The following is a 13,976-nucleotide window of genomic DNA, read 5'->3' on the forward strand; positions in this document are numbered from 1 at the left end:
CCATAAAGGGCCTGGGGCTGCAGTACATAAAGAAGGGCAGCCGTACATAAAGTGGGGGGTGCTGCTGTGTTGTCCTGTCCATCAAGGGGCTAGGGCTGCAATACATAAAGGAGTGCTGTGTCATCCAGGGATGCTCTGCCAATGAAGGGGTGCTCTTCCCCATTGTAAAAAAATAAAAAGTTAAATAAAATTAGCATTCCACAAAAAATTCAAAATAAAAGATTGTTTTTCAGTTTTTGTTTGTTTGTGCTAGCTAACCTATTTTTGTTTAATGACACTGCCGGCCAGACCGCAGTTTATCATCCACGTATTGTGACACTAAAAGTCATAGCGCAGTGTGTTATTCTTATTCATTAAAAATATTGTGACATTATGTCATAGCGCAATGTTTTACTTAAGTGGTAGCAAAATCTTGAGACACTGTAAGAAGGAAGCGCAGAGTTTTACTCATAAAAAATCTTGTGATATTGTAAGTGGTAGCAGAGTGTGTTATTCTTTTCATAGTCATAAAAATTATTGTGTCACTAACTGGTAGCTCAGTGTTTTACTCATAAAAAATATTGTGACACTAAGTAAAAGCACAGTATGTTTATTCTGTTCTTGCACATAAAAAATCTTGTGACAGTGCAAGTTGTAATGCAGTGTGTTATTCTTTTCTTATTCATAAAAAAATATTGTGACACTGTAGGTCATTGATACTGCAGTTTAATATTTAAAATTGGTACAAATTGACATGTGTGCTGTACCCCACTTCATTCGTGTTTGTTGATATGGAGAACGATCAGTTGAGAGGAGAGCAGGAACCACATACTAGGGCTGGAGCTGCTGCCATTGCCACCAGTCATGACGATACTTGTTCATCTACTGTACATCATCTACTAAAGCCGGTGCTCAAGGGCATACAGGACTTAAGTCAGAGCATCTAAAATCAAATCACCAGACTCTTGCCTGCTTGTTGTTACTTTTTTAACCAAAGTTTCTGAATTTTGCAAACACTTTTGATGGATGCGCAGTAGATTAGGTAACAGGGAAGAGGTTCCTAGATGGTTTGGGTCCCTACCTCTACTTACTCTGGCATCACAACGGGTACAGATGGCTTGACAATTGTTTTCTGGATTTGGGTAGAAATGATTCCACACATTAGAAGTGGATTTTTTTGTTTTATGTCCAGGAATGACAATGGGCTTTTCCTTATCATGGGCAACAAATGTTTCCACTGTGGCCTGATTTACACAAACAACATCCTCATCATCAGCATCCTCATCATCAAAATCCTTTTTAGCATCAGCTACACAAATATCCTCCTCATCCTGGCACACTTCCACAGTAGCATCCTCAATTTCTATGTCAACATGTTGACTTATGCTGCTCATCACCACATTTTCAGAGGATGCACAAGTTGTGGAAGGAGGCTCCTCTTCGAGTACAGTTTTGGAAAGGTCAGGCTCACACAAGGCACCTGCTGACACATTTAGACTCTTCTCAGGGATTTGTGTCACCCACAGCTATGCGAGCAGTCAAGAGGACGCTCCAAAAAAAAAAAAGCCCGGCCCTGATTCAGAGCGAGCGCTCTGTCCGAGCGAGCGGCTCTGAATCAGGCCCACAGTGCACTAGCGATGCAAGCCTGTGACATTTACTGCACATAAATTGGTTATACACACGTAAAAAGTCATAGATGAAGCACAACGTAACTTGGCATGGGGTAAAATTCATGGCTGGTCACAATGGAGCCCTTTTTGCAAAGATTCAAACTCAGCCGCACACAGATGTACAAATGTACATTGATGGCAATGTAGTTTTGTCCCTTCTACTCTATGGGGTCTATTTACTAAGCTGTGTTAGGAGACAGAGTGAAAAGTGATAAGAAAGTGATAAGGTGCCAGCCAATCAGCTCCCAACTGTCATTTTTCAAACACAGCATACGAGATGACAGGTGGGAGCTGATTGGCTGGCACCTTATCACTTTCTAACCACTTTTCACTCTGTCTCCTAACACTGCTTAGTAAATAGACCCCTATGTGTTTTAATTATATGAATAATAATATTAATAATAATAATAATACCGAAAGGGGCTATTTGACATGACTGAAGCAATAGTAAGAAAGGAAACATCTTTATCTGACATATTTATCTGAGTGGATCTATTTCACATCAATGATTTTATGATGCATTTTAGGATCATTGGGAGACAGGAACGCACAAGGACAGTGCCTGTGCAACTTGGCTTTTGCATACAGCCAGCTGAGAAACTATGACATGGCAGAGTTCTACTACCAGCAGGCACTTCATTCTTTTGTGGATGCAGGTAAATATATGAACACGTTATTGCACATGTAATCAGTGTTATAGTATATGTACATACACATTTCTGTCATTAACAAATACAAATATGTTCCGAATTTGTGCTGAGATTAGTACAGCCTTTCACAATTATGCCATGCGATAAGCCAGCATGCTTCAAGTCATGTATAAATATGCTATACAAGTCTGGTTACCAATATAGTTACAGTACTGGAGTATAGCTACAAATGTATCAAACTAGTGGAAACATGGACACATAGAGAAGTTGCCAAGAGCAACCAATCAACTTCTAGTTAGCATTTATCAATTCAATTCTTTAAAATAATAGGTAAAGATAGAAGATGATTTTTTGATATGAGCAAGGTTTAGAAGGTGTAATACATTTCCGCAGCTCTAACAACAAATTTAACACCATTACAAAGGAAATTAGACAATGTGATATTAATAAAAGTACTAAAGAAACAAATTAACCAGGGTTCCACTCCAAATACTGGTATGTTTAGGAGGATTTACAGATACTGTACCTGGGATCTCCCAAAGCCAAGAAAAATTGTCTATAATATATATATATATATTAGGGGTGTGCACCGGCCACTTTTCGTGTTTTGTGTTTTGGTTTTGGATCTGGATCTTTCTTCGTGTTTTGGATCTGGATTGGTTTTGCCAAAACCACCCTTCCGTGTTTTGGGTTCTGGGTTTTGTGTTTTGGATCTGTATTTTTTTGAAAAAAAGCATAAAAACAGCTAAAATCACAGAATTTGTAGGTTTTTCTGCTCCTATGCTATTATTAACCTCAATAACCTTAATTTCCACTCATTTCCAGTCTATTCTGAACACCTCACACCTCACAATAGTGTTTTTATGTCCAAAAGGTTGCACCGAGGAAGCTGGATGACTATGCTAAGCGACACGAGTGGTCGGCACAAACACGTGACCCATCTAGGCGTGATACTGCAGTGGCAGACAGGATGGCAGTTTGAAAAACTAGGCCCCAAACTGTACATAATGCAAAGAAAAAAAAGAGGTGCAAGATGGAATTGTCCTTGGGCCCTCCCACCCACCCTTATGTTGTATAAACAGGACATGCACACTTTAACAAACCAATCATTTCAGCGCCAGGGTCTGCCACACAACTGTGGCTGAAATGATTGGTTCGTTTGGGCCCCCACAAAACAAGCTGGCAATTAATCTGGCCCTGCACAAACTGGCTCTACGGAAGCAAGATGTCATCCTCATCCTCCTCATCCACCGATTCCTCACCCTCTTCAGTGTGTACATCCTCATCCTCACAAAGTATTAACTCGTCCCCACTTGAATCCACCACCACAGGTCTCTCTGTACGTTCTGGAGGCTGGTCTCCCTGGAAGAGCTGATAATTCATTTTGATGAACATCATCTTCTCCACATTCTGTGGAAGCAACCTCCTACGCCTTTCGCTGACAAGGTTCCCGGCTGCACTAAACACTCTTTCGGAGTACACACTGGAGGGGGGGCAAGTCAGGTAAAATAGAGCCAGTTTGTACAGGGGCCTCCAAATTGCCTCTTTTCCTGCCAGTACAGGTATGGACTGTCTGACATGCCTACTTGGATGCTGTCACCGATGTAATCCTCCACCATTCTGTCAATGGTGACAGTATCATATGCAGTGACAGGAGACATGTCAGAAATTGTTGCCAGGTCCTTCAGTCCGGACCAGATGTCCAAACTTGGTCCTGCCTGCCCTGCATCACCGCCAGCGGGTTGCTTAGGATACCTAAGTTTTTTCCTGGCAGCCCCAGTTGCGGGAGAAAATGAAGAAGGAGCTGTTGACGTGTCACGTTCCGCTTCAGCTGACAGTGTGTTCACCAGCAGGTCTTTGCACCTCTGCAGGCTTGTGTCGGCCGGAAAGAGAGACACCACATAGGCTTTAAATCTAGGATCGAGCACGGTTGCCAAAATGTAGTGGTCTGATTTCAACAGATTGACCACCCTGGAATCCTGGCAAAGCGAATGAAGGGCTTCATCCACAAGTCCCACATGCTGAGCGGAATCGCTCTGTCTTAGCTCCTCCTTCACTTTCTCCAGCTGCTTCTGCAAAAGCCTGATGAGGGGAATGACCTGACTCAAGCTGGTAGTGTCTGAACTGACTTCACGTGTGGCAAGTTCGAAGGGCTGGAGAACCTTGCACAACACGGAAATCATTCTCCACTGCGCTTGAGTCAGGTGCATACCCCCTCCTTTGCCTATGTCATAGGTGGATGTATAGGCTTGAATGGCCTTTTGCTGCTCCTCCATCCTCTGAAGCATATAGAGGGTTGAGTTCCACCGCGTCACAACCTCTTGCTTCAGGTGATGGCGGGGCAGGTTCAAGAGTGTTTGCTGGCGCTCCAGTCTTCGGCACGCAGTCACTGAATGGCAAAAGTGGCCTGAAATTTTTCGGGCCACCCAAAGCGTCTCCTGCACGCCCCTGTCGCTTTTCAGAAAATTCTGCACCACCAAGTTTATTGTGTGAGCAAAACATGGGACGTGCTGGAATTTGCCCAGATGTAATGCCCGCACAATATTGGTGGCGTTGTCAGATATCACAAATCCCCAGGAGAGTCTAAGTGGGGTAAGCCACTGGGCGATGATTTCCCTCAGTTTCTCTAAGAGGTTGTCGGCGGTGTGCCTCTTACTGAAACCGGTGATACACAGCGTAGCCTGCCTTGGAACGAGCTGGTGTTTCTGAGATGCTGCGACTGGTGACGCTGCTGCTGTTGCTGCGTAAGGTGATACATCTACCCAGTGGGCTGTCACAGTCATATAGTCCTTAGTCTGCCCTGTTCCACTTGTCCACATGTCCGTGGTTAAGTGGACATTGGGTACAACGGCATTTTTCAGGACACTGAGGACACTTTTTCTGACGTTTCTGTACAGTCTCGGTATCGCCTGCCTAGTGAAGTGGAATCTAGACGGGATTTGGAACCAGGGACACACTACCTCCAGCAATTGTCTAAATCCCACTGCACTAATGGCGGATACCGGATGCACGTCTAACACCAACATAGCAGTCAAGGCCTCAGTTATACGTTTTGCTTCAGGATGACTGCTGTCGTACTTCATCCTCCTCGCTAAGGACTGTTGGAGGGTCAATTGTTTAGTAAAAGTAGTGGTGTTCCTACTTCCTCTCTGGGATGATGAACGACTCCCAGCAGCAGCAACAGCAGCAGCGGCAGCAGGAGGCGTAGCAATGCAGGATCCTCCGGAGGAATCCCGGATAGGTGAGTCAGTCATGCCAGTGACATGGCCTGCAGGACTACTTCCGATCCTGACTAAGGAGGAAATTGACGAGGAGGGAGTTGACGGTGTGGTTTGCTGGCGCTTGGATACAACAGGACAAGGGATTTAGGTGTCCCTGGACTGCTTACGGTCTTAGCCAAAGTTTCTGAACTTGACAGTAACTTATTATGAACGCGCTGCAGGTGCCGTATAAGGGAGGATGTTCCTAGGTGGTTAACGTCCCTACCCCTACTTATTCCATCTTTACATAAGGTACATATGGCAAGACAGTTGTTGTCCGGATTTGGATAGAAATATTGCCAGACCAAAGAGGTGGAATGTTTGGTCTTCTGCCCAGGCATGACCGTGATGGGCTTTTTCATCCCACGGACAACAACTGTCTCCCCCAGAGCCTGATTTAAACAAACCACATCACCATCAGAATCCTCCTCGCCAACTTCCTCCTCAGCGCCAGCTACACCAGTATCCTCATCCTGTTGTACTTCAACAGTGACATCTTCAATTTGCATATCAGCAAGTGGACTGTGGGTGCTCCTTTCAGCACTTGCAGGGGGCGTGCAAATGGTGGAAAGAGCCACCTCTTCCCGTCCAGTGCTGGGAAGGTCAGGCATCGCAACCACCACCACACTTGGACTCTCCTTGGGGATTTGAGATATCTTCTTAGAAAGCACAGTTCTTCGCTGTGCTTTTGCCAGCTTAACTCTTTTGATTTTTTTAGTGGGAGGAGGGCTTCCATCGTCATGTGAAGCTGAACCACTAGTCATGAACATACTAGGGATCGACCTTAGCCGTTCCTTGCCACTCCGTGTAGTAAATGGCATATTGGCAAGATTACGTTTCTCTTCAGCTGATTTAAATGTTTTTTTCAAGGTCATTTTCCTGAACTTTGTCATTTGGGATTGTATGTGCCCTCTATTATGACATTGGGCATCGGCCTTGGCAGACGACGTTGATGGCATGTTATCGTCTATGTCATGACTAGTGGCAGCAGCTTCAGCACTAGGAGGAAGTGGTTCTTGATCTTTCTCTATTTTATTTTTATCGGAGAAAGTTTGGTCCTCCATTTATGTTATATCGATTTGATATATACGTGCGGCTAAACACAGAAAATATTTTTTTATTTTTGCTGGAGAGTACTGCACTTTGTGGGTTACACCAACCTTTAAGAAATGAGCCAGCCGGCTCTTTACTTATGGGACACAGGCGCACGCTTGGCGCTGCTCCTTTGTTGATGCACGTGTGGCTACTGCGCACACAATTCACAAACACAGAAAATAATTTTTTTTTTGGTTTGGACTGGAGTGTACTTTGGGGGTTACAGCACCCTTTAACGGTCAAGCCAGCCGTCCCCTTTACTTATGACACAGTCGCATGCTTGGCACTACTTTGTTGATGCACGTGCGGCTACTGCGCACACAATTCACAAACACACAAAAAATATTATTTTTTTGGTTTGAACTGGAGTGTACTTTGGGGGTTACAGCACCCTTTAACGGTCAAGACAGCTGGCCCTTTACTTATGACACAGGCGCACGCTTGGCACTACTTTGTTGATGCACGTGCGGCTACTGCGCACACAATTCACAAACACAGAAAATAATTTTTTTTTTGGTTTGGACTGGAGTGTACTTTGGGGGTTACAGCACCCTTTAACGGTCAAGCCAGCTGGCCCTTTACTTATGACACAGGCGCACGCTTGGCACTACTTTGTTGATGCACGTGCGGCTACTGCGCACACAATTCACAAACACAGAAAATATATATTTTTTGGGTTTGGACTGGAGTGTACTTTGGGGGTTACAGCACCCTTTAACGGTCAAGCCAGCCGTCCCCTTTACTTATGACACAGTCGCATGCTTGGCACTACTTTGTTGATGCACGTGCGGCTACTGCGCACACAATTCACAAACACACAAAAAATATTATTTTTTTGGTTTGAACTGGAGTGTACTTTGGGGGTTACAGCACCCTTTAACGGTCAAGACAGCTGGCCCTTTACTTATGACACAGGCGCACGCTTGGCACTACTTTGTTGATGCACGTGCGGCTACTGCGCACACAATTCACAAACACAGAAAATAATTTTTTTTTTGGTTTGGACTGGAGTGTACTTTGGGGGTTACAGCACCCTTTAACGGTCAAGCCAGCTGGCCCTTTACTTATGACACAGGCGCACGCTTGGCACTACTTTGTTGATGCACGTGCGGCTACTGCGCACACAATTCACAAACACAGAAAATATATTTTTTTTTGGTTTGGACTGGAGTGTACTTTGGGGGTTACAGCACCCTTTAACGGTCAAGCCAGCCGGCCCTTTACTTATGACACAGGCGCACGCTTGGCACTACTTTGTTGATGCACGTGCGGCTACTGCGCACACAATTCACAAACACAGAAAATATATATTTTTTTGGTTTGGACTGGAGTGTACTTTGGGGGTTACAGCACCCTTTAACGGTCACGCCAGCCGGCCCTTTACTTATGACACAGGCGCACGCTTGGCACTACTTTGTTGATGCACGTGCGGCTACTGCGCACACAATTCACAAACACACAAAAAATATTATTTTTTTGGTTTGAACTGGAGTGTACTTTGGGGGTTACAGCACCCTTTAACGGTCAAGCCAGCCGGCCCTTTACTTATGACACAGGCGCACGCTTGGCACTACTTTGTTGATGCACGTGCGGCTACTGCGCACACAATTCACAAACACAGAAAATAATTTTTTTTTTGGTTTGGACTGGAGTGTACTTTGGGGGTTACAGCACCCTTTAACGGTCAAGCCAGCCGGCCCTTTACTTATGACACAGGCGCACGCTTGGCACTACTTTGTTGATGCACGTGCGGCTACTGCGCACACAATTCACAAACACAGAAAATATATATTTTTTTGGTTTGGACTGGAGTGTACTTTCGGGGTTACAGCACCCTTTAACGGTCAAGCCAGCCGGCCCTTTACTTATGACACAGGCGCACGCTTGGCACTACTTTGTTGATGCACGTGCGGCTACTGCGCACACAATTCACAAACACAGAAAATATATTTTTTTTTGGTTTGGACTGGAGTGTACTTTGGGGGTTACAGCACCCTTTAACGGTCAAGCCAACCGGCCCTTTACTTATGACACAGGCGCACGCTTGGCACTACTTTGTTGATGCACGTGCGGCTACTGCGCACACAATTCACAAACACAGAAAATATATATTTTTTTGGTTTGGACTGGAGTGTACTTTGGGAGTTACAGCACCCTTTAACGGTCAAGCCAGCCGGCCCTTTACTTATGACACAGGCGCACGCTTGGCACTACTTTGTTGATGCACGTGCGGCTACTGCGCACACAATTCACAAACACAGAAAATAATTTTTTTTTTGGTTTGGACTGGAGTGTACTTTGGGGGTTACAGCACCCTTTAATGGTCAAGCCAGCCGGCCCTTTACTTATGACACAGGCGCACGCTTGGCACTACTTTGTTGATGCACGTGTGGCTACTGCGCACACAATTCACAAACACAAAAAAATTTTTTTTTTTTGGTTTGGACTGGAGTGTACTTTGGGGGTTACAGCACCCTTTAACGGTCAAGCCAGCCGGCCCTTTACTTATGACACAGGCGCACGCTTGGCACTACTTTGTTGATGCACGTGCGGCTACTGCGCACACAATTCACAAACACACAAAAAATATTATTTTTTTAGCACTTTGGGGGAGCACCCCTGATGGACAGAGCACCCCCTGGACAACACTACAGCACCCCTTTAGGACTGGGACACTGCACAGGACTTTGGAGTGGACACAGCCCCTATGGAGAACTGACTGCACAACACAGTCCAGCCAGCCCCTATGGACTTTGAAGTAGTGGACACAGCCCCTATTAACAACAGCAGCACAGCACAACACAGCCAGCCCCTATGGACTTTGAAGTAGTGGACAACAGCAGCACAGCGCAGCACCGCACAGCACAACACTACTCTGCACTACACTACACTACACTACACTACACAGCCCAGCCAGCCCTAACTCCCACCCTCCCTCTTCACTGTCCACAGCCGAGTGAGAAAATGGCGCCGACGCGGGTACCTTATATAGGTTCCAAAACCCGCGAGACTCGGAAGGCGGGATGATGACGTTTTTCCTCGATTTCAGATCCGAGTCAGGCGGGAAAAGTCGAGCCTGACTCGGATCTGCCTCGGATCGGGGGGGCTCGGGGGGGTTCGGATTTCAGAAATCCGAACCTGCTCACCCCTAAAATATATATATATATATATATATATATATATATTAAAATTATCTATTGTACAATACAGTTTGTTCACTATAATATTGTAGGGTTTATATAATCCAAACTTCTATTTATACTATATTTATGCAAGGTACAAATATTTGATGTGGCAATACACAAAGAATATTTTCCAGTAACTGTATAATTCTTCCCATTTTACTATATCTTTTAAATTTGAAACCCCTCTATGTCACCACCAGTCTTTTCATGTATGCCGGTCTCTAAAGCCAATTGAATCTAATTCAAAATTCTACCATTCATAATTTTTCACTTCACTCCTTTTATTTGCCTGGTCCCCTAAACACATGCTGAAAGTTTCTCTACAGTCCAACAATGATCTCCTACTCTCCCATAATCATTTCTCACTTACACATCCAAGACTTTAGTAGAACTACACTTGTAGCATTAGGGGTCTATTTACTAAGCAGTGTTAGGAGACAGAGTGAACAGTTATAAGAAGGTGCCAGCCAAATCAGCTCCCAACTGTCATTTTTCAAACACAGCCTGTGAGATGACAGTTGGGAGCTGATTGGCTGGCACCTTATCACTTTCTTATCACTTTTCACTCTGTCTCCTAACACTGCTTAGTAAATAGACCCCTAAGCTTCTTAGCTGCTCATGAATTAACTTTGACATAGTTCTTTAAAAATATATATTTCTGCTGTTCCTAAATCCTTTTCAACCTCACATCCAGTTCTCTAACACCATATGCAGTAAAAAAAGAATACTGGTTCCCAAACTCTGTCACAGCACCATGGGGTACCACATCATACTTGCAGGGTACTGCGGATGGGTGGTTGGGTCTGAACTAAGTGGTCAGGTTGCACCACTATGTTTAGTGCTTCTCAAACCATCGTAGAGGTGCCATATACCATCAATGGTTCATAACCATTGATGATTTCCAACCAATGGCAAAAAATGTTACCATTGAAGTGGAGATCCAATGGCAAAGTCCCACAGGTTTAAGTAATGAGTATGTGCGACCAGCAGTTCCAATTCTGTTGCACAGACACAGACCCAAAGCATTGATTGTTAAACCATCAACAGTTCCCACCAATGGTTAAAAATCATTGACCATTGATGGTTAACCCATCGATGGCCATTCCTAAACTATGACAGTGATCACTTGCACCCTCACACTGTTGGTGGGGAACTTTAAAAGGAAACACCAGCTCATTGGGTCAAGCAGGCAGCAGAACACTGTCTCCAGCTGCCAATCAATCTGGTAGCAGAAGAGGAGACTGAAAAGTGTGCTTTCATTCCAACCTCCTATCTGGATTAAAATGGGCTCTGTAAGTGCACGATGGGCAGCATAAAGTGTATGTATGGAAAGGGTCCGATTGGCTTTTGAAGAGGCATGTGACCGGAGAGCATATGAGTGTGTTATGGGCATTATAAGGAGCACAGAAGGAGGTGAGAAGGCATGTTGGGGTTTCCTTTGAATATAATAAAGGGCATGTAAGAAAGTCTGAGGACATGTAGGGGTTTGATGAGTATATAAATGGGGTTGGGTACGGGATCCGGCTCTCGGGTTCCTAGCTGTCAGAATCCCGACAGCGGCATCCTGACCAGGTTACCATCCCGATGGTTGTAAGCAAGTATACTAACTTACCCCTAACCTTCCTCCCTGGTGTCTAAACCTAACCTCCCCCTTAGCGCCTAAACCTAACCTCCCCCTCCCCGCACCCTAAACCTCCCCCTTAGTGCCTAGCCCTAACTCTCCCCACTAATCCTAACCCTCCCCCTAACCCCAGGATTTACCTTTGTGATCCCATCGGTCGGGATGCCAATGCCGGTATTCTGATAAGTGCTGGGATTCTGGCATCGGCATTGTGAACGCCGGAATCCTCGCTGTCAATATCCTAAACATATACAATATAAATTGCATGTAGAAAGGGTCTCAGGGCATGTAAAGGAGTCTGATTGGCATTTAAATGTCATGTGGGGGAGTCAGTTGGACATTTTAAAGTCAATGTAAGGAGGTCTGAGAGCATGTAGGGGTCTGAGAAGCATATGAATGACAGGTATTTTTCCCTCTTCATGCATTTCTTTACTACTCTTTGGCAAAATCAACACTAGTAACTGCCGATCAGAAGCTACATGGACAAACATATACATTCTGTATGTCCACCACCACATACCTCAAAGGGGTTGGGTATGATATACTGACGGCTCAATAGCCACCATTTCAAATAATGATGCCGGAAGCCCGAACGCTGAAGATTTTGAGAGGGGAGATAAGTACCCTAACTCTCCCTCCCTAACATTCCTTTAGTGGTGCCTAACCCTAACCTCCCCCCGGTGGTGCCTAACTCTAACCTCCCCCAGGTGGTGCCTAATTCTAACCTCCCCCCGGTGGTGCCTAACCCTAAGCCCAATGCCCGCACCCTAAACCTAACTCTTCCACGGGGGTGCCTAACCCTTACCTCACCTCGGTGGTGCCTAACCCTAACCCTTCCCGGGGGGTGCCTAAACCTAACCACCCCCACCCCCGGGGAAACTGTGTTACTTACCGGCGTCCGCTCTTTCGGGATTCCGGCGGTCAGTATGATCTCATTCAGGATAGCGGCATCAGCATTTTGCCGGCAGTCGGGATTCCGGCGTCGGTATACCGGCGTCCGGCATCCCATCCATGGCATTTTAACTACATCCCACCTCAAAGATGGCAGGTAAACCCAAATTTTTTATTTTTGTTATCTTTGCTATGTATCTCAATAGAAACATTTGGGCCTAGGGGAGCCATGAAAATATTGCAGAGATTTGAAAAAGTTTGAGGACCACTGACTTAATGGGTGTTTCATATTTCTGGCCAAGACTTTTAGTTGATAATATCTTGTGACTAGGCCCTTGCTAACATTTATGCCAGCTTGGTAAAGTAAGTTAGCTTGTCAACATTTGGAATCTTCCAAATCGTACAATAAATGATGATGATGATGATGATGATGATAATAATTATAAATAATAATAATTCATTGTGGATTAAATAATACTACTAATACTGCCACTAATAATATACCTAAAAATATAAATTATACCGTACTCTGTTAATAAAAGTGTAAAAAAAAATGTTTTTGACACACTACGCGATTTTTCATTCATACAGCCAAAGAACAATATATCGTTAAGTGAATCATTCACAGATATATTGCATCGGACGTGTTGCATGGCAGATGTGCTATATCTGATATATATTGTGAGCATCTGCCAGTGTGTATGGTTAGATGTGCTAAGTTGTGATGTCTGGCTAAACATGTCGAGTGGCCAATTGGTCGGCCTCTGAATCACTTAAGTGTGTACCTTACATCAGTTCAGTACACTAAATTGTAATATCTCAATGAATGTAACAAAAGAATCATTTATTTATAACCTGCTCTGCTAGTCAGAATTCCAATGCTTGATATACTGTACAGACAGCCAAGCTTTTCTGAGTGATGAAAGAATTCAGCTTATAAGCAATGCTAGTGTCGCATGCAATTGGTGTCTAGCCCCGGAAAAAACTAAAACAAACACTTTGAAACAAGGCTGTCTAGGTGCAATGCAATTTTCTATTCAGGAACAGTCACAAGCTGGGTTGACAAATTCTCAACAGATACAACTTCATACCACTTCAGATCAATAGTAAATGATTGTGAATCTCCCATTGAAATGTCTGGAATAAGATATCCACAGAGAAGACTGCAAAACAGAATAGCATGAACCATCCTCCTGCCTTGCTGCACAAGTCTTCCCTGCAACGAGCCGTTACATATTCACTGTAAGAATTCTGTTGCTGTTAAACTATGACCATCCTTGTGCTCATTTGAACATTATTTTAGGAGATTTGTTTGTACTATTTTTTGCTGTGTGTACAGTGAGTCCCAACTATTAAATAATTTTTTCTTTACAAGACATTTTGATGTCTGCCAATTTGTAGCTGAAAACAGCAGGGACGGCTGAACCCATATCCAGTAAGCATATTTGCAGGTAGAAAAATTACCACATGGCTCCGTATATAAATCACTTTGCTCCAAATGTGTTATAAATGCACTAAATGTGACACACGTAGATCTACAGATGTTCAATTTTAAAGTCAACCTGACACCTGCTCACAATCAAGATGGTCTATTGTGGGCTGAGCTAATATTCAAGCTATCAATT

The 13,976-nt window shown here is 44.3% G+C and overlaps 1 protein-coding gene across 1 annotated transcript in view; it reads left to right on the forward strand.

Annotated features, from left to right (window-relative positions):
* Nucleotides 1-13,976, forward strand: part of LOC148540302 (uncharacterized) — a 181,211-nt gene that overhangs the window by 30,016 nt on the left and 137,219 nt on the right. The window contains exon 3 of the mRNA XM_088443136.1: nt 2,177-2,305. Coding sequence (XP_088299262.1) covers nt 2,177-2,305 — 129 coding nt within the window. The remainder of the gene's footprint in view (nt 1-2,176; nt 2,306-13,976) is intronic.

This window comes from Taudactylus pleione, unplaced genomic scaffold (genome assembly GCF_031769625.1).
Source record: "Taudactylus pleione unplaced genomic scaffold, aTauple2 ptg000019l, whole genome shotgun sequence".
Classification (NCBI taxonomy): Eukaryota; Metazoa; Chordata; class Amphibia; order Anura; family Myobatrachidae; genus Taudactylus; species Taudactylus pleione.